The sequence below is a fragment of the Macrobrachium rosenbergii genome, chromosome 53 (genome assembly GCF_040412425.1).
Source record: "Macrobrachium rosenbergii isolate ZJJX-2024 chromosome 53, ASM4041242v1, whole genome shotgun sequence".
In the NCBI taxonomy this organism is placed as follows: Eukaryota; Metazoa; Arthropoda; class Malacostraca; order Decapoda; family Palaemonidae; genus Macrobrachium; species Macrobrachium rosenbergii.
In genome coordinates this window covers 3,246,180-3,271,410 of record NC_089793.1, presented here as the reverse complement: position 1 = coordinate 3,271,410, position 25,231 = coordinate 3,246,180, and the positions used below count along the sequence as shown (strand labels likewise).

At 36.5% G+C, this 25,231-nt stretch overlaps 1 protein-coding gene across 6 annotated transcripts in view; it reads left to right on the top strand.

Annotated features, from left to right (window-relative positions):
• Positions 1-25,186, top strand: part of nvd (neverland) — a 91,553-nt gene extending 66,367 nt beyond the window's left edge. For 2 of the 6 annotated variants that reach the window (XM_067096507.1, XM_067096503.1), the window contains exons 2-9: positions 4,708-4,985; positions 18,048-18,212; positions 18,710-18,920; positions 19,736-19,914; positions 20,378-20,479; positions 21,039-21,188; positions 21,794-21,967; positions 22,351-25,186. In XM_067096507.1, the coding sequence (XP_066952608.1) occupies positions 4,716-4,985; positions 18,048-18,212; positions 18,710-18,920; positions 19,736-19,914; positions 20,378-20,479; positions 21,039-21,188; positions 21,794-21,967; positions 22,351-22,512 (1,413 nt within the window). In that variant the 5' untranslated portion in view covers positions 4,708-4,715 and the 3' untranslated portion in view covers positions 22,513-25,186. Of the gene's footprint in view, positions 1-3,634; positions 3,693-3,717; positions 3,807-4,707; positions 4,986-18,047; positions 18,213-18,709; positions 18,921-19,735; positions 19,915-20,377; positions 20,480-21,038; positions 21,189-21,793; positions 21,968-22,350 lie in introns of those variants that run through there. The other 4 variants (XM_067096506.1, XM_067096502.1, XM_067096508.1 and 1 more) reach the window with 4 other exon arrangements.
• The last annotated feature ends 45 nt before the right edge of the window (positions 25,187-25,231 follow it).

The window sequence follows — 25,231 nt, the reverse complement described above, 5'->3', positions numbered from 1 at the left end:
TGAGTGACGGATTCCCCGAGCGATTTCCTTTATGGTGGAAAATCCCTTCGGGTCGGTGACGAAAATCTGGTTTACTCATTGTCAGTATGCAGTACAGTAATTTTAATGTGAATACGTAAAGAATATGTTATCAGGGGTGTATATATACAAGTGTATACATATACATATATATATATATATATATATATATATATATATATATATATATATATATATATATATATATACATATACATATACATATACATAGATATATATATTTATATAAACATGCATATGTATATATATACTGTATATATATATACACATACATATGTACATACCCTGATAACCCATCCATTGCGTATTCACATTAAAATTACTGTACACACTGACAACGAATAGACCAGATTTTCGTCACCGAACTGAGGGATTTTCCACTAAAAAGGAAATCGCTCGGGGAATCCATCACTCACTTAGACCAATCAATCACTTAATCAGCTGATTCATCGACACTGAAGAAGGGGAAGTCGAGCTCGAGTGGGGGTGAAGACGTTCTTATGCAGCAGCCCACTGAACACGCGATGATCTTTTGTTGTTGTGGTTTAGCAGAAGTTAATTTAGTCTTGTTGGAACAATTAATACATAAGTATTAACTGTTTTACTCACACTCGTTCCCAAATCCACTGATGTTATACTTTATATATATATATTGTTATATATATATATATATATATACATATATATATATATATATATATTATATATATATATACATATATGTGTAATAATATACGTAGATAGATATAGCAGCAAAGAGCGCTTTCAAGAAGGCTAATTAATTTAAGTCCGAGACAAGTGATACTGAATGTATAACAAATTTTAACGTTTTTGAAACCAGAGGTTCTCTCTTTTGGCTTCCCGATTGTAAATTAGGTCCAAACTACGACACTGCAGCTGTGTCGTGTTATTATTTTGTGTCATGCTTTAAATTAGACTCGTTGGGATGTTTTGTAATTATTTACCTCCCCACCTATCCTCGAAACCCCTTCTCTTTATTTTCCCTTAAATTTGGGGGATTTTACTCATAGATACATGGAGGGCGTGGAGGGAAGGACCAACTCTTAGAGGGGGCGTGGTAATAAAAAGGTTAAGAACCACTGGTATAGATTGGGTCACGTGAAAATACCAAATCTTAATAGCTTGTCTTCTTAGAATTTGTCGCAAATCTACGGTCTTTGCACAGTAAAAGTAAAATTACTTATATTTCCCTTTTATATTTTTATATAAATCGTTTCTAAACGACGCGACAGACATTTCTACAGCATTATCTCAGTACGGGATAATATCTAATTCAAGTATAAACCTTTTATAACGTCCAAACAATCTGACATTTTAATATATGACAGGATAAGGCATTTGAATAGCAAGAAAGCGTCTTTATCACAACATCAGGGGTCGAGAAAATGCCTCTAAAAGGTCTCGGAACTCGCCACAACCTTCGTGAGAATTTCGTCATTGCAATGTGGCATAACAATAAAAGGTCATTTGAATAATACGAAGGCCTAGCTCGGGTGGACGGGATATATTGCTAAAGAGACCTTGCGCTTGCACCGACAAGAAAGACCTCTTTTATGCTGCGGTAGTACATATTTTTTTATTTGGTTTATATTTTTATTTATTTTAATGTTTATCTAAGTATATATTTATTTTTTTTATTTGTTCAGTTTATATGTTTATTTATTTATTTTAATGTTTACCTAAGTATATATTTGTTTATTTACTTATTTATATAATTTACATGGTTGTTTATTTATTCATTTATATATTTGCTTTTTAAGGAAATAGACAAAATGAGTGGCTTGGTGGCCTTAACTGTAATAAAAAAGATATAAATACGAGGCATAAGCGTTGAAAAAGCAATAGAATAACTTCGTACTAGATTAAATGTTTGCGACGGTTCCGGTGTACGACGTTCTGAGGTTACGATGCTTTTCAAATATATTCTTCAGAAATTATTTCCCAATGTTTCTCTGTAGTAACGAAGTAAAAAGGATTCAGGTGAAAACTTTAGCCTGGTGATAAAGTGAAGAAAAAATAACTGATATGAATAGTAACCAAAGTAGTATATGAGGAGTTGAGATTAAATTAGAGAGGAAATGGCGTCATGATTGATTACTAGATGAATTACCCTTCCTCCAGTCCTCGAATTTCAATTTGATATGAGCAGAGCAGAGCAATAGAATTGGGCCAAAGGCCAAGCACTGGGACCTATGGGGTCATTCAGCGCTTCAATTTGATATGGGGATTGCAAGCAGCACCATTACCGTGAAAGTAATCTAACACAAAATGAATAAGGTCATCGCAAAGCTGAAGCAGTTTGGATGTTAAGGGTTTTTGACGTCTAAATAAAAACCCAGAAACAGGTTCATGATTTGGCATCGTGTGGAACGCATCGAGACATTTAACCTCTCAAACTCTTCCTAGAGTGAAAGGATGATTCATTTATATCAGTAATCATTTGCATTTGAATTTTTCTGGGCCGCTGTGATAGATCAGTGAGGCGTCATGTACATTTTCTCCTTAGATGTCAAGAGCCAGAGTTTCTCGTGTGTGGGGAGTTTTTCCGAACAATCGATACAGTGTTTTTTCATATCCCTCCCTACAATAAGAATTGTTGTACTTTTACTAAAGTATGTTACAATTTCGGAATACCTGAGTTTTTTTTATTATTAAGCCATTATGTTACTCATAAAAGCGATGTTAGGCAAAAACTTCAACATCTTGTATGTACTTTTATTTGGAATGTGAGAACACATCCCATCGGCAAAGCTAAGCACCTTAAATAAAAATCTGTATTACGGCATGTTAAACTGTAAAAGCTTCACAATAAATTTAGCTACAAAGATCCTCAATAAAAAGGGAGTAAAAAGAATGCAAGTTCTAAATATGACTGAAAAGACTAGATAGAACGTTAAGTGAACAGAAGAAAAGACTGATAAGCGAAATAAATTTAATAGTTATGCAGAAGTACTCATTCAAAACGAAAGCGTTCAACAAAAATACAAGTGGCAAGTTATACCCTAGTAAAATCACGCGGCAAGTTATACCCTAGTAAAATTACGCACCTTACGAGTGCGGTCTAGATCGAGACTAAGAAATACGCGAAAGGATGGTCCAAAGAAAGATTGTTTACATCAAGGTAGTAACTTTAAAAAGACGATGCATAAATTGTTTGCTAAGGAAAGGAACAACTTTGTTACCCAAGATTCCGGGACAGCCATATAACGAATAGCTACTCGTGAAAAGGTAGGCGATGGTTACTTAGGTAATGAGGCTGCTAGAGTTTCCAAATTGCCATAAATAAACAGAATGATTGCAGGAACAAATATCGTTACTGACAACGGAGAACTTATTTTACTTTTTGTGGAAGCGATAAGTAAATTCAGCAAGATGAATCACAGCTGAATGGAAAGCTTGTAAATTAACCTAGTTTTAATAAAAGTATGTAAATCGAAAATTATTATTCTAGTTCTTTTTAAAATGTTAAATTTTTATCCCAATCAGCAAACACCCTTATTGCCAGAGTTACTTTTCGTTTTAACGACTGTTCCCTAATCCCAGTCACTCACTCAGTTAAGTTCCCATACACTTACTAACAGGCCATTCCTGCTGTGTGTTTTAACAACCAGGTCGACTCTTATAACCACCAGGTAAATCATCTTTCTCTGTCCAATTCTTCAACTGGGTTCGTAGTCTTGTTTTTTTTTACCTGATTCAGTAGGTTTCGTGATAGCACGGTGGTGTAGTCAATCAGATCTGGGTCTGTGAGTTTTTTTGTTGAACTGTGTTGAAAATTTGTTTTAGATTATTTCTGTAAGTTTTAATTCACGTTTTATTGCTTTTTTAAGTGTTTCTGCAGTTTGTGTTCTTTCTGTCTTATTGAATCTTACGGTCCCTAATTGATGTTTTTTTATGTTTTTTTTTTCAAATCTCAACTTTTATGTACTTTAATTCAGTTTTGTGTTTTACCTTTTTATGCCCCGAGTGATGGAAAAAACTAGTTCCCCAAAAGCTCAGTTTAACTTATAAACAAATATACATACATGCATACAAGATGTCGAGATTTGCCCTTCCAGTCTGTCTTTAAATAATTAAATAAATCCATAGGTTCTGGAAGCTTGAATACTACATACAAGACGTCGAAATTTGTGCTTCCAGTCTTTCCTTAATCAAATAAATCCATAGGTTCTGGAAGCTTGAATATTACATGCATAAAAGATTTCGAAATATGCTTCTAGTCTTTCCTTAAACAATTAAATAAATCCATAGGTCCTGGAAGCTTGAATATTACTTACATACAAGACATCGAAATGTGCTTCCAGTCTTTCTTTAAATAAAATAAATCCATAGGTCCTGGAAGCTTGAATATTACATGCATAAAAGACGTCGAAATTTGTGCTTCCAGTCTGTCTTTAAATAAAATAAATCTGTAGGTTCTGGAAGCTTGAACATTACATACCATACATACAAGACGTCGAAATTTATGCTTCCAGTCTTTGCTTCAACAATTAAATAAATCCATAGCTCCTGGAAGCTTGAATATTACATGCATAAAAGACTTCGAAATTTGTGCTTCCAGTCTGTCTTTAAACAAATAAATCCGTAGGTTCTGGAAGCTTGAACATGACATCTGTAACCATTCCCATTCTCACTGTCCATTCCCAGTGTTCCAGATGATCGTGGAGACGCTGATTTCTTGGGTGTCCGCATACAGGAACCATAGCAACATGACGCTCCTGACCACCGTCTCGTCGCTTCTGGAAGGATCTGGAATGGAGGAGCGGCTGCAGGAGGCGAAGGAGGTCCTGGCCCTGCAGTTCCAGGGCCTCGCCCTCGGGGTCTTCAGTCAGGGGATGCCTTGGCACCTTCTGCCTTACCTGGTGCTGTTCGTGGGCCTCTGGACCATGTACCGCATGGCTTTCCATCCTCTCAATCGGGTCATGGTGAGTGTTCTTTCCATATATTGGGAGTTGTTTTATCTTATTCTTGTAAATTAGTCTCGGAAATCCTGCAGAAGAGCTTCGGGGGGCGCCCTGTTGAGTAGCAGTCCCTCTTGGATCGCCTTGTTTAGTACTAGCTCCCCGCGGGGATGAAAGTAAAAAGCATAAGTAAAAGACGATAAATGTTCTCATTCTATCTCTATATTTCCAAAATTATCCTTTCACTGCAGTATTCACCGTTTTCTATATTATTCAGTCAAAAATTGCATTAATAAACGAGATGGGAGTAAAGGCATAAAAAAAAGACCATGAATTTCTCAAATTGCCTCTGTAATTTTATCAAATTTTCCAAACCTCCACTGCATTATATGCACCCTATTTTATATTTAGTAAAAAAAAATATATACAGTACGATATCTCCGTGCGGAACTCTTCTGTAGAATGACCCGCGTTTCTAACAAATATTAGGGAAATAGGGAACTTTATGAAATGTTGAATTAGTAATTGCTGGTTTTCCACATTTTACGCATTTCGATTCCATAATCTGTTTTGTTTGTCGGCCCTCATCAGTGTTTGCACATTCTTACCTGCTCAGCGAAAGCTACAACTTCAATTATTAATAATTATACATTCCAACGGCTCAAGTGCTTGTCGTATGCAATTGTTGAACGGTCAGTAAATTTGTCAAAAATCCCCTCTCTCGATTTTGTTAGTTTCACGTCACGGTGTTAAAATTAATATATATATATATATATATATATATATATATATATATATATATATATATATATATATATATATATATATATATTATAAATATATTTATATATATATAAATATTAAAATAATTCCATTTGTTTTTCGTTCCCTTATGACTGTTTTTACCTCTGTGGGTTTTCCAGGTGGTCAATATGCTTCTGGTGAAACGACCAGAGCAAACGATAGGTTTTTGATCAAATGAAGTTTTAAATTATTATTTCAGGTGTTTTAGTATTTCACCAGCTAGGTAGTAGGTTTTCGACAAAAAAAAAATACTATGGTTTCGCAACGAGCAAGAGTCCATTTGTTCTAGAAAATTTCGAAATGCCTCTGTAGGCGTTTTCACTTTGGGTATCGTTTTGACGTCTGAATAGCTAAGCCTAGCATTTTGTTCGAAGTTCTTGAACCCGTCATTTAGACAGATAAAGGACAGATGAAACGGAGAGAGTGCAGTATAAAGACTTTTGTCAACCCTTTTTTCTGTCTTGTTTCAAACGCCCCCTGTCGTGGGCGTCCCAGGCAATGTCTCTTTTGAAATGAATATAATGGAGAAGACTTTAGTCCTATGGGAATACAGATAAACCCCTCACAAAAGAAATGATGGTTGAGGATCCTTCAGGTGTGTGTGTGTGTGTGTCCGTGTCCCGTAGGGAGTTACGAAAACCAGAAAGAGAAAATTTCAAAGGCACGGTATGATCTCCTCTGATGATACGTCGTCACCTGCGCTACTCTTGTGTTTGTCGTGACTTCTCGTTCGGCCATGTCAGAGGGGCGTTGTCGTTTCACTGACCGATAGACGGTGTCACGGACGACCGACGGACAGGAGGACAAGGAGCAGTGACAGACGATGTGATATTAATATCTGAACTTGCAAGTCCATTGCCCCGATAAGGGTACATTGTGTGTATGTGTATGTGTGTGTACATGTAAGTAGTGATTGTCCTCAGTGTCGAGACCCTTCTTTTTGCCCAGACAATGAAGACCAGGGGCTGAAGTCCTATGCTGTCACTCCGCAGTGCAAGACATAACAATAATCCTATTACCTATAATGTGACTGGTACTGTGACGACGCCAACTTACAAAAGACACAACTTACAAAAGACAATGTTACAATGACACATTTGGCAAGAGCATATCCCTCGACGACGGCCGCACAAGCAGCCCTTCTGCTTGTATGCTTCTGCTGCTTGCTAGCAGAACCAGTAGGGGAAGGTAGTAAGTAGTAGTAGTAGTGGTAATAGTATTAGGTGGGATTTGTCTTTGAAACGGCTCCTTCTCCTGTGCTCGTTCTATTTCTCCTCTGTGTTTGTTTATTGTCTCTGTAATGCCATAAATCTTTTATCAATTCTTTCCCCTTTTCAGTACCTTCTTTCGATAGATCTGCAAATAGAAGGTTATCTATCAATTCCTCTTTATTTTCTCGATATGGCTGCTTCACGAACCTGTGTTATGTCAGTAAAAGCTAGGCAGCAAAGTAAGAATGTTTTCAGTCTTCAGCTATTTCTTCACAGCACAAACATTTTGTATCTTCCCCTTTTGACAGTAGTATCAACATGCTAAGACAACAGACAATAGTAATAGTAGTAGTGTCACATTTGACCTTTGTGATGGCTCTTCAAATTCTTAGCTAACAGGAGTCCTACAGACGAACGCTGTGCAGGATACGTTTCAGTTGCCGACATGACACTTTTTCTCTCTCTCTCTCTCTCTCTCTCCTTTTTTCAAACCTGTTGACTAGACTCCCTTTGTCCTTGTCCTTCGTCGCTATAGCAAGGGTTTTTTGACGTCTATATTTAACCTGTTACTTGGAGACAGCAGCTTAAGCTACTACACACATCCAGTTGGTAAGGGAGGGAAAATATTATGATTTTTTTCGTGGTTTTCAGCTTCCGGTAGGCAAATAACAGAATAGGGGAAAGGTAGTTTTGAATTTTACTGGAATGTCAAATGCCTCATCGGTCTGTTGTCTTTTAAACATCTGACTGAATAAATCCTGTTTTGCTAATAACTCTTGTGGACTTTTAGTGGCTTACGTTAACTTTAATTAGTTCAGCGTTTTGAATATCGGACATATGGTGCGTTACATTTGGGTTGAGAATTTAACAGTTTTATTATACAATATTATAAATTAAATAGGATTAGATACCAAACACTTAACTATTGACAACCGTGGAAGCCATCAGTTCCTGACGTATTGATCTCATAACCAATCTATTTCGGTATTCATAAATAAGGGTTGCTCTAAATGTGTAAGTACATAATTACATATATTAGCCTCGAAATAAAAATCTGATTATTTCAATGAAGCGATTTAAAGACTCGTTTTTTGTATACAAGTCTTTCCTATCTTTTTTTATATTTACAATTGACTTGTACCATTCTCTATAGCGGAGTTACCTGTCATTCTTCCCCACCGCAACGTACAGTAGGAAGAGACGAAGTGGAATGCATTTAATGAAACCCGTATTCGTTAGCAAAGACATTAATTTTTGTACTGTAGTGCTGTCATTTTGATGTTGGACCTTAAGATGTATATGACTTACAGTTATCGGTAAATCATTTCGGACATCAGCCATTGTGGCTGTGGTATTGCAGAGCCGTTTATTCAAATTTGCAATTATGATACCGTAGAGTTTTGTGGAAGGAGCCTTTGGGAGATTACAGTATATTGTGAAAATGTTACAGTAGTAAACCATTTAATATACTGTAATCTTAGTGAATTTAATAAAAAAAAAACTAGAGCGTCGAGACTGAAAGTTCCATCCTTGAGGACGTTAGGTACTGTCTCGAAGCGCCAATTAAGGACATTTAATATTGCTAAGTTATAATTTCCGTTCATGACCATTAGACTATATATACATATGACCATATAGATATATATACATGTACAGTATATATACATATATATACATATACATATAATGTATATACATTAATATATATATGTATATATAAATGAATGAAAATTGGGTTTTCTATAGTTGGAAGTGTCATTAAAAGCTTATAGTTAACTAGGTGAATTTTCAACCACTAAGAGTTAGTTGCCTTGGTAAAAATTATACCCGTGAAAGCGGAATGACGTAGGAAAATGTAGTTATCTCTCTCTCTCTCTCTCTCTCTCTGTTCCTCTCTCTCTGATCTCTCTCTCTCTCTCTCTCTCTCTCTCTCTCTCTGCATCACGTCAGTCAGTCAAGAGCACACCAATAAAGACCTTCAAGTGGTAGCGGGTATTTCTTACAGCCATCTAAATATAGAAATTGCGCAGATATTGTATCTCTTGTATGTAAAAATATCTCCCCACCCGCTAATGTAGTAGAGCCGCCTTGTGCTCTGCTCTTTTCTTCTTAATATTATTCACCTTGCTTGACCACCTGCTCATTCAAAAACTGACGTCTCGACTCGCCTGGATGTTCGCTGTCGTAACGTCTAGGTGTTAGGTGTCTAGACGAGAGAGAGAGAGAGCGTGTCTTTATTGCAATAGAGAATGATGGTTTAGTTGAGCATTTTGAAGTTAAACAGGCAAAGGTGAAAGGGGTGTGATGTTAGTGCTATTTAAATAATCTTTTCATGCTACTATTAACAGTTGAAAGTCCTCTCAATTTAATGCCAATAAACAAGCGGCTTCGACAGTTTTTTTTTTTATTTGCTTGATATTTCCACCTGTTCCTGCAATAGATAAAGTATGCGTACGTACATGTAAATTCTGCGTGTGGTTTACCCTAAAATATTTGCTAGTAGCATACTGTAGTTATATTAACAGGAATTAATAGTAAGATGGCTAAGTGTATTCGAGACACTTGTGTTCTTCATTCATCCAAGACCATCCGTACTGTAAGCAAACATGCTGCATCTGGTACCAGATTATTGATTAACAAAATAGAAGCAGCACTGGCAATAATACTTTCCCATAGAGAGAGTTGGTTTCTTTTGAAAGTTTAATTTTAATTGAGGTTTTTCATAGCAGGGCATTTTTTAATAGATTTTTTTCTCATACTAGGACACCTTTTTTAACGAGGTTTTTCACAGCAGGGAATTTTTAATTGAGGGTTTTCGTAGCAGGGCATTTTTAATAAAGGTTTTTCATAGCAGGGCGTTTTTAATAGAGGTTTTTTGATACCAGGGCATTTTTAATAGGTTTTTCATACCAGTGCGTTTCTAATAGAGGTTTTTCATACCAGGGCATTTTTAATAGAGGTTTTTCAAACCAGGGCATTTTTAATAGAGGTTTTTCATACCAGGGCATTTTTAATAGAGGTTTTTCAAACCAGGGCATTTTTAATAGAGGTTTTTCAAACCAGGGCATTTTTAATAGAGGTTTTTCATACCAGGCCATTTTTAATAGAGGTTTTTCATACCAGGCCATTTTTAATAGAGGTTTTTCACACCAGGCCATTTTTAATAGAGGTTTTTCATACCTGGCATTTTTTAATAGAGGTTTTTCATACCAGAGGTTTTCAGCATTTTTAATAGAGGTTTTTCAGGGCATTTTAATAGGTTTTTCCATTTTTAATAGAGGTTTTCACACAGGCCATTTTTAATAGAGGTTTTTCATACCAGGCCATTTTTAATAGAGGTTTTTCAAAGCAGGGCATTTTTAATGGAGGTTTTTCAAAGCAGGGCATTTTAATAGATTTTTCAAAGCAGGGCATTTTTAATAGGTTTTTCAAAGCAGGGCATTTTTATTAGGTTTTTCAAAGCAGGGCATTTGTAATAGGTTTTTCAAAGCAGGGCATTTTTAAATTGAGGTTTTCCAAAGCAGGGCATTTTTAGCAGAGGTTTTTCATAGCAGGGCAGTATGTCCATTTTCACGGATGAAGTTTTATAATAAGGCGTTAGTGATTGATATATTTTTATAGTATTCAGTAATGTTTGTATTTTGTATCCTATAGACCAAACGTACCCAATGTACACTATGGACCAAACATACCCAGTTTACCCTATGGGATCATATATCCAATTTATCCTCTGGACCAATCGTACCTAATTTAACCTCTGGACCAAACATACCTAATTTACCCTATGGTCCAAATATCTAGTTTACCCTATGGACCAAACGTACCTAATTTACCCTATGGACCAAATGTACCCCATGGACCATACGCACCCAATGTACCTTATGGACCATATGTACCCTATGGACCATATGTACCCAATTTACCCTATGGACCATACGTTCCTAGTTTACCCTATGGACCATACGTACCCAATTTACCCAGTGGACCAAACGTACCTAATTTACTCTATGGACCAAATTTACCCCATGGACCAAACGTACCCAATTTACCCTATGGACCAAACGTACCCAATTTACCCTATGGACCAAAAGTACCCAATTTACCCTATGGACCAAATTTGTTCTATGGACCAAACGTACCCAATTTACCCTATGGACCAAACGTACCCAATTTACCCTATGGACCAAACATACCCAATTTACCCTATGGACCAAAAGTACCCAATTTACCCAGTGGACCATACATACCCAATGCACCCTATGGACCATACATACCCAATGCACCCTATGGACCATACATACCCAATGCACCCTATGGACCATACATACCCAATGCACCCTATGGACCATACATACCCAATGCACCCTATGGACCATACATACCCAATGCACCCTATGTACCATATGTACCCAGTTTACCCTATGGACCATACATACCCAATTTACCATATGGACCTAACATACCCAATGGACCTAACATACCCAATGGACCTAACATACCCAGTGGACCTAACATACCCAATGGACCAAATATACTTACTATTTTTACCCTGTGGACCAAATGTACTTACTTTACCCAACGGACCTAACGTGCCAAATTTACCCAACGGACTCCACATGCCTAATACACCTAATTGACAGTGGGTACCCAATTGCATAATTGTACTTAATTGCCGAATGGACATTGTATACCCAGTTCCCCAATTGACAGTGTATTCCCAATTGACAGTGTGTACCCAATTGCTCAGTTGACAGTGTGTACCCAGTTGCCCAATTGCTCAGTTGACAATGTGTACCCAGTTGACAAAATGTATCCAGTAGAAAAATGTGCTCTCTCTCTCTCTCTCTCTCTCTCTCTCTCTCTCTCTCTCTCTCTCTCTCTCTCTCTCTCTCTTCTCTCTCTCTTGATTCAGTGCCAACTGTCAGGAAACCTTTCCAGGATAATAGATTAAATGACTGACATATATTCATGTATACGAGGAAAGTGACGCAGTACTTGATACTTGACTCCTAATTTCAATTTTCTTGAGCAAACAGGAAACTAAAGCCTTCATTTCCTGGTTGACTTTTGGCTCAAATATTATATATATTATAATAAAATATTATTGGTTAAATGTTATTTTAAATGTGATGGCTGTCTTTCCCTGTATCGTCAAACTTGAGTATTTTGTAACTGCTGCTTTCCCTGGCCTCAGACCTTTCGTTACTAATATTTTGTAACTACTGATTTCCCTGACCTTAAACCTTCGTTATTACTCTGTGTCCTTCTCTCTCCCCCATCCCTTGTTTGTTTTCTCTAGGTCTGAACTAGAAAAGGACATATAATTACGCCGCTTCCAAGTCGTCCTCTTATTACAAAAAATTATTCCCTTGATCAGAACTTATTTCAGCTCCTTTTGTAGATTTTTATTGGAGGAAACTAGCGAAATTAGTGTACCATTAACAGTGAAATCAGTATAACTTCCATAAATAGCAAGTTGTAATCGTGAACTGACGTATGTTTACAGTAGAACGCTAAAACTGGATAAGTTCAGGTAGAATTGACGCATTATCGAGTAACTGAAAATAGACACTGCCACTTTTGGTAAATACCAGATCTTGCAAAGCATTTAATGCAGAAAAATGCCTGTAATACACATTTTGTACTTATGCATATATACACGTGTAATTGTAACTCCAGACGTTTGTAGGGCATTTCTAATAGATTTTTCAAAGCAGGGTATTTTAATAGATTTTTCAAAGCAGGGCATTTTAATAGGTTTTTCAAAGCAGGGTATTTTAATAGGTTTTTCAAAGAATTAATAACATCAGCAAGTTTATTAATGCAAATATTACCTGCGACAATTCTGAAGATCTCCAGAAGATGGCAGTGGATTCGTGCTGCTGTCTGGGGTTATTTATCCCCCCCCCACCCCCGGCCAATCCCAAAGTTGTCCAAAGGTAGTGTTTTGTAGTTGGTGGGATGCGAACAGGAGTCACCTTCATATCCAGCACCAACCATTGTTATTATGCAAATAAAGTTTCACTACGCACATGCATGATGGTTTCTCTCTCTCTCTCTCTCTCTCTCTCTCTCTCTCTCTCTCTCTCTCTCTCTCTCTCTCTCTCTCTCTCTCAACATAATGAAGTTGACAAACAATCTAAGTTTATTATTGTTTGGTGATATATATTATATATGTATATATAATATACATAACATATATATATATATATGTACAGTATATATTACATATATAAATATATATATATATATATATATATATATATGTATATAAATAATATATATATATAAATATACTGTATAATATATATATATATATATATTACCTATATAAAGTGTGATATAATCATATACATAAATGATAATAATATTATATATATATATGTATGTATACTATATATGTATATACATATCTGTATATATGTATTTATTAATATATATATATATATATTTATATATATAAACATATATACTGTATATATATACATATACATATATATATATATATATATGTGTATATACATATCTGTACATATATACATTTATTTATAATCTTATGTACTTATATTTTGTCTATATATTTATGTAAATGTATACAAGAGTATAACGACAGAAGGTTAAATCACTGAAGCATTAAAATAGTCAAATATAACTCTATTGCAGCTATATATAGACCCTATATTTGATTAGGACGTCGACCTGTGCTATATATATAAATAATGGATATACATATATAGTAGTTATTTGTGCATGGGCAGTATATATGAAAAGATATTTTATTATATGTAATGTATATATATATTGAGATGTATATACTGTATATATATATACTGTATATACATACATATACATAATATAGTGTCTGTAAAACCTATATATATTTATGGCTCTATAATGCATACAAAATATATATATATAATTAGACGAATATATATATAAAATCACTGAAGCATTAAAATATATATAAAAGAGAACATTACCAACTATGTATATAGCTAAGAACAGATATATATATATCCTTTGGAAGGCAGGACGTCGACCTGTGCTATACACAAAACAATGGAAGAGGTCTGATATATATTAATGAAAGCATATATATATTGTTATATATATATATATAGCATAGTATGAAAAAGAAATTTTACTATATATACTGTATAATGTGTGTTTATATATATATATATATATACAATATATATATATAATTATGTAATTATTCATATATATATATATGTATTTATACATATATATTTATATATATACATATATATATATATACATATATATATTTATATATATATATATCTACTTATAATATATATATATATATATATATATATATATATATATACATATATATATATGTATATTTACATATATATATATATTTATATATATTTATGTATATACATATACATGTGTTTTGATGTTCTCACTGCTGTTAGTTGACATCTGTTAAATATAAAAGTGTATTATCAACCAACCTTGACTCCGGACGCCATGTGTAGGTGGGTGGTGGTGTCAAAGAGTACACGCTCCTGAAACGAAGTAGGTTCCCAGTGGCCCTTCAGTAGTTTGGTCCTTTGCTCCCCTCAAAACCGCCCCCCTCCCCAAGATCATTTGAAGGTGGCGAAAGAGTGCAGGGCAAAGACACTGGGACAATGCTTTCACCAACATGCAATGCGAGTTCATCTTGATAAGGGGCTCGGAAATGGCTCCGCAGATTACGAAAGCAGTGCTATATCAGGCAACATCTCGTATACGGGACGTCACTCCAAGCACATCTTTTTTTTTCCGTCAAAATTATAACCTTGGTGACCTTTAAATAGATTTTGCCATTTAAATATTCACGGAAATCTCTTGGCCCACCTTCTGTCACGTCGAGAAGCGAAGAGGGATTTGAATGGCAGTTCCAGTAAATTGGGATTGCATGTGTTTTCCCATTTCGTGCTTGCGGGCTTCTTGTGGCTGCGATTCTTAGGGTCCTTTGAGAACGGTTTGAGTACGGTCGGTGCGCTTGTGCGCAGGCTCCATCGGATGTTTTGCTGTACTGTGCTTCGGGGGAACTCGCCGTTCGCTGGTCCGGAAATAATACGACCTTGCAGGTTATTCGGAAAAGGAAAAAAAAAAGGGGTAAAAGAAACCACCTGATGACGCACTTGGGAAAAGTACCGAAGGAGAAAAAGTACCTGGGAGAATTCAGTGGTTCGTTGGCTGTGGACCCAAGTTAAACATGGAGGTTTTTTTTCAGTGGGGTTTGAACTTGCAGGCTCTGTAAGTATCCTTGTACAGAGGTTGAAACCAGGTGTCGACCATGCGGTTTGGGCATTGGATGCCTTAGGAGTTTGACGTCATACGATTGCGAATTTAGGTGGCTGAAGGATTCAGGAGTTGTCGTAAGATTTCACATGACTCCTTCGGAGTTTGTTGTCGTGGAAGTATATTATTAAATCATCAGGAGTGCCTGTACAGTCCCTAAGATATGAGAATCCAGTGATTTTATGTAGTACATTGATGTAGGAAATAGCGTTCCATTCCTTGTATTTATTTTGGTGATAGCTTTAGTTTGTAGTTTAATTTTGTAAAAAGGGGGCCACTTTGATTTTGTATAAAGGAGACCACTTTGATTTTATAGAAAAGGGGCCACTTTGATTCTAAAAAAAAAGGGACCAATTTGATTTTATAAAAAAGGGACCACTTTGATATAAAAAGTGGACCACTTTGATTTTATAGAAGGGGACCACTTTGGCTTTTACAAAAAGAGGGGACCACTTTGATTTTATATAAAAAAGGGACCACTTTGATTTTAGAAAAAGGGGACACTTTGATTTTACAAAAAAGGGGACCACTTTGATTTTTTATAAAGGGGACCACTTTGATTTCCTAGAAAGGGGACCACTTTGATTTCCTAAAAGGGGACCACTTTGATTTCCTAAAAAGGACCACTTTGATTTCCTAGAAAGGGGACCACTTTGATTTCATAAAAAGGGGACACTTTGATTTTATGGAAAGTGGACCACTTTGATTTTATAGAAAATGGACCACTAATTTTATAGAAGATTTTATAAAAAGGACCACTAATTTTATAAAAGGGGACCACTGATTTTATAGAAAGGGGACCACTCTGATTTTACAAAAAGGGGGACCACTTTGATTTTATAAAAAGGGGACCACACTGATTTTATAAAAACGGGGACCACTTTGATTTCATAAAAAGGGAACCACTTTGATTTTATAGAAAGGGGACCACTTTGATTTTATAAAAAGGGGACCACTTTGCTTTTATAATGTCCATTTTTTTCAGAAAAGGGTTGCTCATCTGACTGAGACTTGACATCTGACTGACTTGACTGACTTGACTTGATACCCTTTGCTCATAGTTCTTTGGGTAAACAGTGTAAGTTCCATGACGTTAATAACGAATGAGTAGAACCAGTCTCCAGATCCTTAACTAGAACCGCTTTTATCTCGTTCTGTTCATGTCTCATTTTCATTGCACATCTTTGCATCACTGCGTCAGGTACAATCAACCAATTTGTCTTTCAGTTCCTGTTTTATTAATATTTTCTAGACAAAAAAAAAATTGAAAGATGGCATTAGGCATCAAGGTTAAAGTTCTCACTGGTATTATTATTATTATTATTATTATTATTATTATTATTATTATTATTATTATTATTATTATTATATATTATTATTATTATTATTATTATTATTATAATATTATTATTAAATTATTATTGTTATTATTTTTAATGATAAATGCAGCCTGGTTTGGCAAATGAATCTATTTTTAAATCTATTTTTGTCTAGTTTTAAGATAAAATCTCTTGGTTTGAGATCTCTCTCTCTCTCTCTCTCTCTCTCTCTCTCTTTTTAAGTGATACATTATTTGTATAGGTTGTCAAGAGCGTTTTTGCTTTATTTTTTTACGACTAGAATTTTGAGACACCTGGAAAACGGAACTTTAATTTTTGGGATCTCTCAAATAATTCAGATTCAAGATTTTGTTTTGATAAGTACTTGGAAATGAAATTCATAATTATTGAAGTGCACACCCCACTGGGAAACATACCCAATGTAAAAATAATCGTGATGTATTTGTGCATTTTTCATTGTTAAAACTGGTAAAAATTTTTTAAATATTACAATGGAATTTCATGAATCTATACATGAAATATCCCACAGAGCATCATAATGTTTTTGACATAGTACAGTCTAAAAGGTATATCTGTATTCTTTTAATAGATTTTCCTCATTAAAATGAATTAACACTGAAACTAACGTACCTTTCATAGGTACAAAGTTAAAAGTCCTTAGGTGACCAGTGTATACAGTAGATATCCATAACTGGGAAGAGCCTGGTTGATTTTGAAAATTTAAGAATCATCGAGCGACGGAAAATTAAGACTTTGTGGGTACCAAACATGACCTCAGCAACTGCAATGCAGCAGCAGTTTGTTGTTGCGACTGGAGAATGCACGAGCAACAACAACAGAAGAACAATTCTTTTGCAGGGGGTTGGGAGGGAAATAAATGCTGAACTAGAACACGGGTCCCCCTAAAAGACTCTGCTGTCAAATATGATCCATTCAAGTTTACGGGGGAAACTTTCTCTCCCGCCTCGTGCCGACCAGATTTATGTCATAGAAAGTGGAAGGGTTTTGCGTAGCAAAGATTTCTTGGACAGAAGCTCCCGGCAGAGAATACATTATTGTTTTCTCTTCCTCTCGTTGCTTATCCGTTCGTTTGTCTTGTGCAGGCTCGTCTGCAATTTCACTTTCAAGATTTTGGCAGGGTGCCAGGTGTGAAATGGAATGAAGGGAAGGGTAAAATATAAGTAAAAGTGAAAGCATGGGCCCTTGTTACTTTCAGACACTATATATGTATACTGTATGCATACATGCATGTGCTTTTATGCAGGTTCAGACCTCAAATACTATGAAACAAGGGTCAGTTTGACCCAAGTTAACCAAATTTAAGCTTCTTGCTATACTGTCACACCATCACCATCAACCAATCTACGGCAAATTGAAATTCGATGTTATTTTGGCCCACTTTCTCTCGGCAGAATATGGAGGACATTGGCTGGGGATGCCTGGGTTCTCAGGACGGCAAGTCCTTGGCTGAGAAAATCCGCAGAATGCAGAAACTGAGGAAGACTGGGGATCTGCCCCCGTCCTACCCTAATGGTTGGTTTGCCGTCGCCGAGTCCAGGAACGTGGCTGTAGGACAGGTAATCTGAGGAACATGTTTATAAGTTTTTTCACTGATTTTAAGTCCTTGGGACCGTGAAATGTTGTTAAAAAGAATTAAGTTTCTTAGTATTTTGAATCTGATTTTATTTTCTCTGATTTTGAGTCCTTTAGTAATAGTGGTTTGTGGTGACCTTGAAATTTTTAAAAAATGAAGTTTCTTAGTACTGTGAATTTTTAGTTTTTTTTTTTTTTGTGGCCTTTATTAATAGTGGTTTATGGTGACAGTGGGATTAATGAGATTTCTTAGTTTTGTAAATTTGAGTTATTTTTTTTTTTTTTTCACTGATTTTGAGTCCTGTAGTAATCGTGGTTTTTGGTCACCTTAGAATGTTGAAAAATAAAATTTCTTAGTTTTGTCAGTTTTAGTTAATTTCGTTATTATTTGCTGATTTTGAGTCATTTAGTAGAAGTGTTTTGTGGTCATCGTGAAATGTTAAACATAAAAAGTGAGTTTTTTTAATGATTTTTCGTTCAGGTCATTCCAGTCAACGCCCTCGGAGAGGCCCTGGCAGTTTTCCGAGGTACTGACGGAGAAGCCCATGTGGTCGACGCCTATTGCCCCCATTTAGGGGCCAACATGGCAGTTGGTGGGGTTGTGAAGGGCAGCAGCCTGGAATGTCCCTTCCATGGTTGGCAGTTCGACGGGATTGACGGGTCATGTGTTCATATCCCCAACTGCGCCAAAGGTATGATTCATTTCATTTTTTGGATGGTGGGGAAGGGTTAAGAGGGCTGTGTGTTATTAGTTCTATAGTCAAATGTCCCCCAAAATAGGAGAGGTTTTCCTGTGCCAAAAGCCGTTATTACATTGATTGAGCAAGTGGAACTATTCGCTAATAACTAAAACCTAACGTCCACTCAAAGTGTAACTAAAGTTTAGTGAAACTAAAACCAATGTTCAGTCAAATTATAACTAATGTTCAGTCAAACTGTAGCCTAATGTTCACCCAAACTCTTTAGTAGAAAATAAAACATAAGTAGGCTTAGGTGGTGTTAATTAAAGTTATATTTCCTTGTTATTCTGTTAGTCCATGCCCATGGGTATGGTCTGTCACTTTAAGTATTAATGAACGTCTTAAACTATCGGCAAATTCATTCTCCCCAACAGAAGTGGCATCCTAAATCATTTATAAGGTACATAGGAAGTTGTGAGTTCTTGCAGAAGACAATTGCACTGACTGTTCAACTTGGTTGAATTCCGAGTGTACCTATGACTCAATTCTGAAGTCAAAACCAAAAACTATTAGACCATGATGATTCTGTGTAGCTTTTAATTCCGTCTGTGGGAATATTTTCTTTCTGAGTTCCGTCTTCGTTTTCTTTGAAAAATGTAATACTCGAAAGTGTAAAGGCTAAATGGTGTCCCCTTGAACGACGCCACAATTTGAATCGAGGAAAAATCAGAGGTGTTTCTTCTGTCAAATCTATATTATTATTATTATTATTATTATTATTATTATTATTATTATTATTATTATTTTATTATTTATCCTCTTCGCAGTCCCGAAGACAGCCAACGTGAGGACGTGGGAGAGCCGCGAGATGAACGGGTTCATCTTCGTCTGGCACGACGCAGAGAACAGGGCACCAATGTGGGAGCTCACCGAAATCAGAGAGATTACCTCCAACAAGTGGACTTTCCGGGGTCGCACTTCCCACGAGGTTCTGGCCCATATACAGGTGAACGAGTCTCTCTCTCTCTCTCTCTCTCTCTCTCTCCATGTAAATGACCTTAAATTGTAAAAAAAAAGCTTCACAGCAGATTGAAAAAAATATAATTAGCTTAACCACACAAACACACACTCTCTCTCTCTCTCTCTCTCTCTCTCTCTCTCTCTCTCTCTCTCTCTCTCTCTCTCTCTCTCTCAAGTGTTATAATGGGCTATGCACTTGGAAATAGTCAAGTACTTGTTGTGTGACACTCTCTCTCTCTCTCTCTCTCTCTCTCTCTCTCAAGTATTATAATGGGGTATTCACTTGGAAATAGTCAAGGTACTTGTGGTGTGACACTCTCTCTCTCTCTCTCTCTCTCTCTCTCTCTCTCTCTCTCTCTCTCTCTCTCTGTGCCACAAGTGCTTCTTTAAAACTTGACCGTAAATTATTTTCCCAAATTTCATGCGTGTCATTCATTTCCCCTCGCCAGGAAATTCCCGAAAACGGAGCTGATGTGGCCCACCTGTTGCATCTCCACCGTCCAAACATTTTCAAAGGATCCGATCTTCGCGACGCCTTTGCTGACAACCAGGTGAGTGGAATCAATCAACTCTATAAACTGCTGTAGAAGCCGATGGGATGGCAGCCATATGTAGTCCAGGCCCTGGTCCAGGCCTGGTTGTTGGGGGTTGGGTGGGTGGAGAAACCGATAGTAACAGGAAAGGAGTAGTAAGTAGTAAGGGAATTCTGAAGTTTGTGGAAGTATTGAAAGAAACGTGAGCAGTGACCGGAATAATTTGCAGAAAAAAAGGAGGGGTCCCTTACGGAAAAAATGGAAAATACATTTAATTCATTATAAAAGTAAATTACACACAATTCTGGTATAGTATTTTTATGATAAAGCTAGAATTACAATTAATTACATAGTTGCTTTGATCCTGTGCTTGTACCCTATAATTATCTCCTTACCAAAAACTTGGCTATGGTAATAAATATGAAGTATAATGAACGATGTAGATAATGTATCCACTGATTTCAGTTGCATCCTTTAGCTTGCAACAAAAGTTTCCCAAGTGGGCGTTTTTCCCGTTTTACTTTACTCCGTATAATATTATTATTATTATTATTATTATTATTATTATTATCCCCAGGTCCTGGACGTGGCCCAACACATCTGGGACGGAGAATGGCGGTCCCGGCCCGAACCAGAGTCCCACACGGCAGAACTGAAGGTTACCCACACATTCGCTCTCTTCGGTGGCAAGTTCAAGATCCTTACCATGACAGTCAAGGCAGAGCAGGTAAGATTCGAGAATTTCATCAAGTATTACTTTCCGTGCTTTATTTTATTTGTTTATTTATATTTTTTTTTATTCATTCATCTGAGCTGAAAGTGAATGAGATTTTCTGATAGCTGTTTGACTGTCGTATGAAAGTTATATGGATGACGTAACCTTTTCACATCTTAGACTCCTTCTCTGGAGCTAAGGAAAGGGAGAATCACATATCCAATTGGAGCCACGCCTCCCCGCCCCCTCCCCATTAAGGGTGGATAATTGAGAAAGTATATTGGACCAAGAATGATGAAATTTTAATGAAAGCTTCTTAATATAATGTAGATTAAGGTTCCTTTAAACAAAAGGGGCCAGACTGGGCCTTCATAGTGGTCCAAAGTAGCGCAAAGGGTTATGCAGGGAAAAATCTTAAAAAATATATTTAAAAAACACTAGGGCCACAGTGTTTCAAATCAGCAGGCCCTACTCATCCTCATTTGGTGCAGGTTGAAGTTTGTTCCAACGACTGCCCAAGGAAAGGTGGCAAGTGTCCAAAGTTATACATGAAGACCATATAGACCTAGACTTCAAAATTTTATATTGATTGACCCCGTAACACTTCTCTTCGATAGATTGGGCCAGGTGTCGTGCACTTACACTTTGACACAAGTCTAGGATCCGGCGTTCTCATTCAGGCGGTCACCCCAGTGGAGCCTCTTCGTCAGAAGATTGTGCATCAGTTCTATTCGTCGTCCAGTTTCATCGCACCTTACGCAAAATTCGTCCTTCTCTGTGAGGCTCGCCATGTAAGTACAGTACAGTAGTTCGGTTTAGCTATTTTTTATAATATGATTTACTTGTCTTTGCTTATTAGAGCTTGTATTATTTTCAGCAAAATGTTTACACCTCCCCCCCGCCATTCCCTTTCCTCCTTAGGGGGTTATTGCTGTCAGTTCACCTCGCACGGTGCTCTGTAGGCTTGACTTGAGGTTCTTCGCTGCGTCCCTTTGGCCCCAACTGCAACCCCTTTCATTCCTTTTACTAGACCACCTTTCACATTCATACTTCCGTCCTACTTTCCACCCCCTCTTAATTGTTTCAGCATTATTTTCAGCGCTGAATGACCTCATAGGTCCTAGCGCTTGGCCTTTGCCCTAAATTTTAAGTTCACATTCCCATTTCCTTGCAGGTGGAAAGAGACATCATGATCTGGAACAACAAGCAGTACAAAGCTCAGCCGATGTACGTCAAGGAAGACCGCTTCCTGAAGAAGTTCCGCTCCTGGTACGCCCAGTTCTACTCTCAGAACAGCAAGCAGTTCTCCTTCAGGAACGAAACGCTGAGCTGGTGATTTCGAGGGACGGAATGACGACGACCTTGCTTGCCTTCATTACTCTAGGTCACTTTCTGGACCGTATCCCTAGCTTTAGTGCTGTAGGGCCTGAAGGAGGAAGAGATGTATTTTCCTTTCTTGGTTGTCAAGGGATGTGTGTGTGTATTAGTTGTCTTTGATTCCAGCAATTCATAGTATGCAAATGCTTCCTTAGGAGTAAGGAAAAGTGTATGTGGCTGGTATGTAACGTGATGCGCGTATAAATGACTAAATAGTCAGCAAAATACTCCCGTTTCGTTTTAGGTAGGAACCGGCAAAATTGCCATTGTAAACCTGTTAGGACCACTGCGCAGAAAACCTTGTTGATCAGAGAGAAGGATCAGTGGAGTATATAGACAGAACTCAGTGAAACAAATAGGAAAAAAAAACTATCACATCCAGGAGCTTTTAGAACAGTGTCGTGAACCATTAATTTGAAACAGCAGTAATATTTTAGTTAGATTGGAAGCGGTAACAGATTTTGCAGTCATACTTCCCCAACATATACATTCGAGAAGGAACTCTCGACGTATGCAAGAACAATTGTGTGTGTGGAAGCAGTGTACGTTTAGGAATGTGGCGAAGGACAAGTGTGAAGGAATATCTCGACCAGCGATTGTTGTGTAGCACATACATGTGTATGCATGAGTGAATCACATTTAGGAATGTGTAGAATGTGTAGGATTTGGGGGAACTCTTATTAAGAAAGTGCTGTATGCAGATGTTTGATCATGAAAAATAACTATATAATCCTGATGCTTGTGACGAATTTACACGTAGGTTCATGAGTGAGAAGTCCAAGTTAAAATCCTATGAAAAACTAGGAAAGAAATACGTTCATTATAGTTGGGGAACTTGCAAGAAAACGCTGCTCAGCCGAACGTTATAATAGTTAACTATGACTAGAAAGACCAATTAACTCATAACAACGAGCCTTAAGGAAAGGTCTTGATAGTCTTATGGACCGTTGAGGTTATAAGCTACGAAGTTCACAACTAGTATTTAGTTCAATAATGCACAGCTAGTCACAGCTATAACTAGCCAATTTTAACGTCTTTTGGGGGGATCTTGCACAAAACGTAAGAGCAAAAGTTTATGAATAACAAATCGTGCAAAAGAAATCAGGATTGATATGAAACAGCTTTTATTGGTTGCAATTTATAACAGACAACCCGCCCCTACTATAATTATTTTCAGTCACGAAGATAAATAACTCATAAAATTAGAACTATGGGTTATACAAAAATATACATAAAGCATTGTGAGTGACCTAATACATTTAAATTTATCACAAACCTGTTAAAATGTTAGTTGAAATCGGCTAATTGAGCTTCGGACAGGTTTCATGAAGATCAGAATGTTAGCGCGGGTAAGCTTCGACAGGGTATACCCTCACTGTTAAAATCATATTGAAATACTTTAATTATCGAACCTCCTGTCTCTTGGTGCTAACAAACATGCGTATAAGCAAGCACCATTGATATGCAAGTAGCATATCTAAAAAAATACGCTCATTGTAATCGTTGTAATTGTATATAGTGTGTTTTAGTATGCGTATGTCTGTATATAATGTATTTAAGTAGGACTGATGTCTCTCATCACGTAGAATTATTTCATAAAAATATCATATAGGTTTGCACAGGAGAATTGGCCTTAAAGCTGAAAGTTATTTATTAAAAGGCTGTGATTTGTATAATTTAGCTCTGGGATTACGCGGCATTACGAACTTGAGACGTTATGGTGGTTATTAGGCCTATAATTGTTTTGGAAAAAGTTTTAAACAGCTGTTAAAATGAAAACCAGCTACCACGGCATAGAAAAAAAATACTTTCATGCTTATATTTGGGTCAGATTAGTACAAATCTTTCTCGTGTGATATATGTAAAATAATCAGTTGGAATCCGGTTAAAGATTGCCTTCTGGGCTTGTTTTGTCAAACGTTATTGTTTTCTGGTGTACAAGAACGTGAGAAAATAAGATATAATTATTCTTCCAAAATTTCAAGTTTATCTTTAATTTGTAAAAGTGCGTACGATTTTGTTTACGACTGTTTCTGTATAATTATTATTAATATTAAGCCACTGAGCTTTTTTCTTTGCGTACATAAGGGCGCGTGAGAGGTAAGAATCTACCTCTGAAATTCAACTCTTTATTTTGCACGTTATACGTATATGTTTTGGGTATTTGTATCGTGTATTAGCTTCGGGTGAGCTAATAACACACGGCATTTATATACATGTAGAATTTTAGTTTAGTTTGTAGTATCGTCCTGTCAGTTCTTTTAGTGTGTTGAATTTTACCCTATTGTTCTCCTCCGATGTATCTTAAATGCTTGTTCTGTGAATGTTCTTATTTCTTGCTGTTGCAAACTCTGCAATACATCACTCTCCCACAATGGAAATCTTTTAATGGTATTTAACGCTACAAAACCAAATGATAGTCTGCTGACTTAGATTTATCTGAGAAATTGCACACATTCCGTCCGTTTTATCATCATCACCTCACTCTAGTGTGACATATAGCAAACTTTTTTCTTATTAAGTTCATGTTCCTGATGACAATACCACGTAAAGGCCATAGTCTTAATTTTACAAAATAAAATAAAAACCGTCCTTCATTGTAAATAGGAAATAAAAGTCCACGCGAATCAAAAGCAGTTGGTTTTATTTATTGTGTATCCACTTTTTTTTTTTAACTT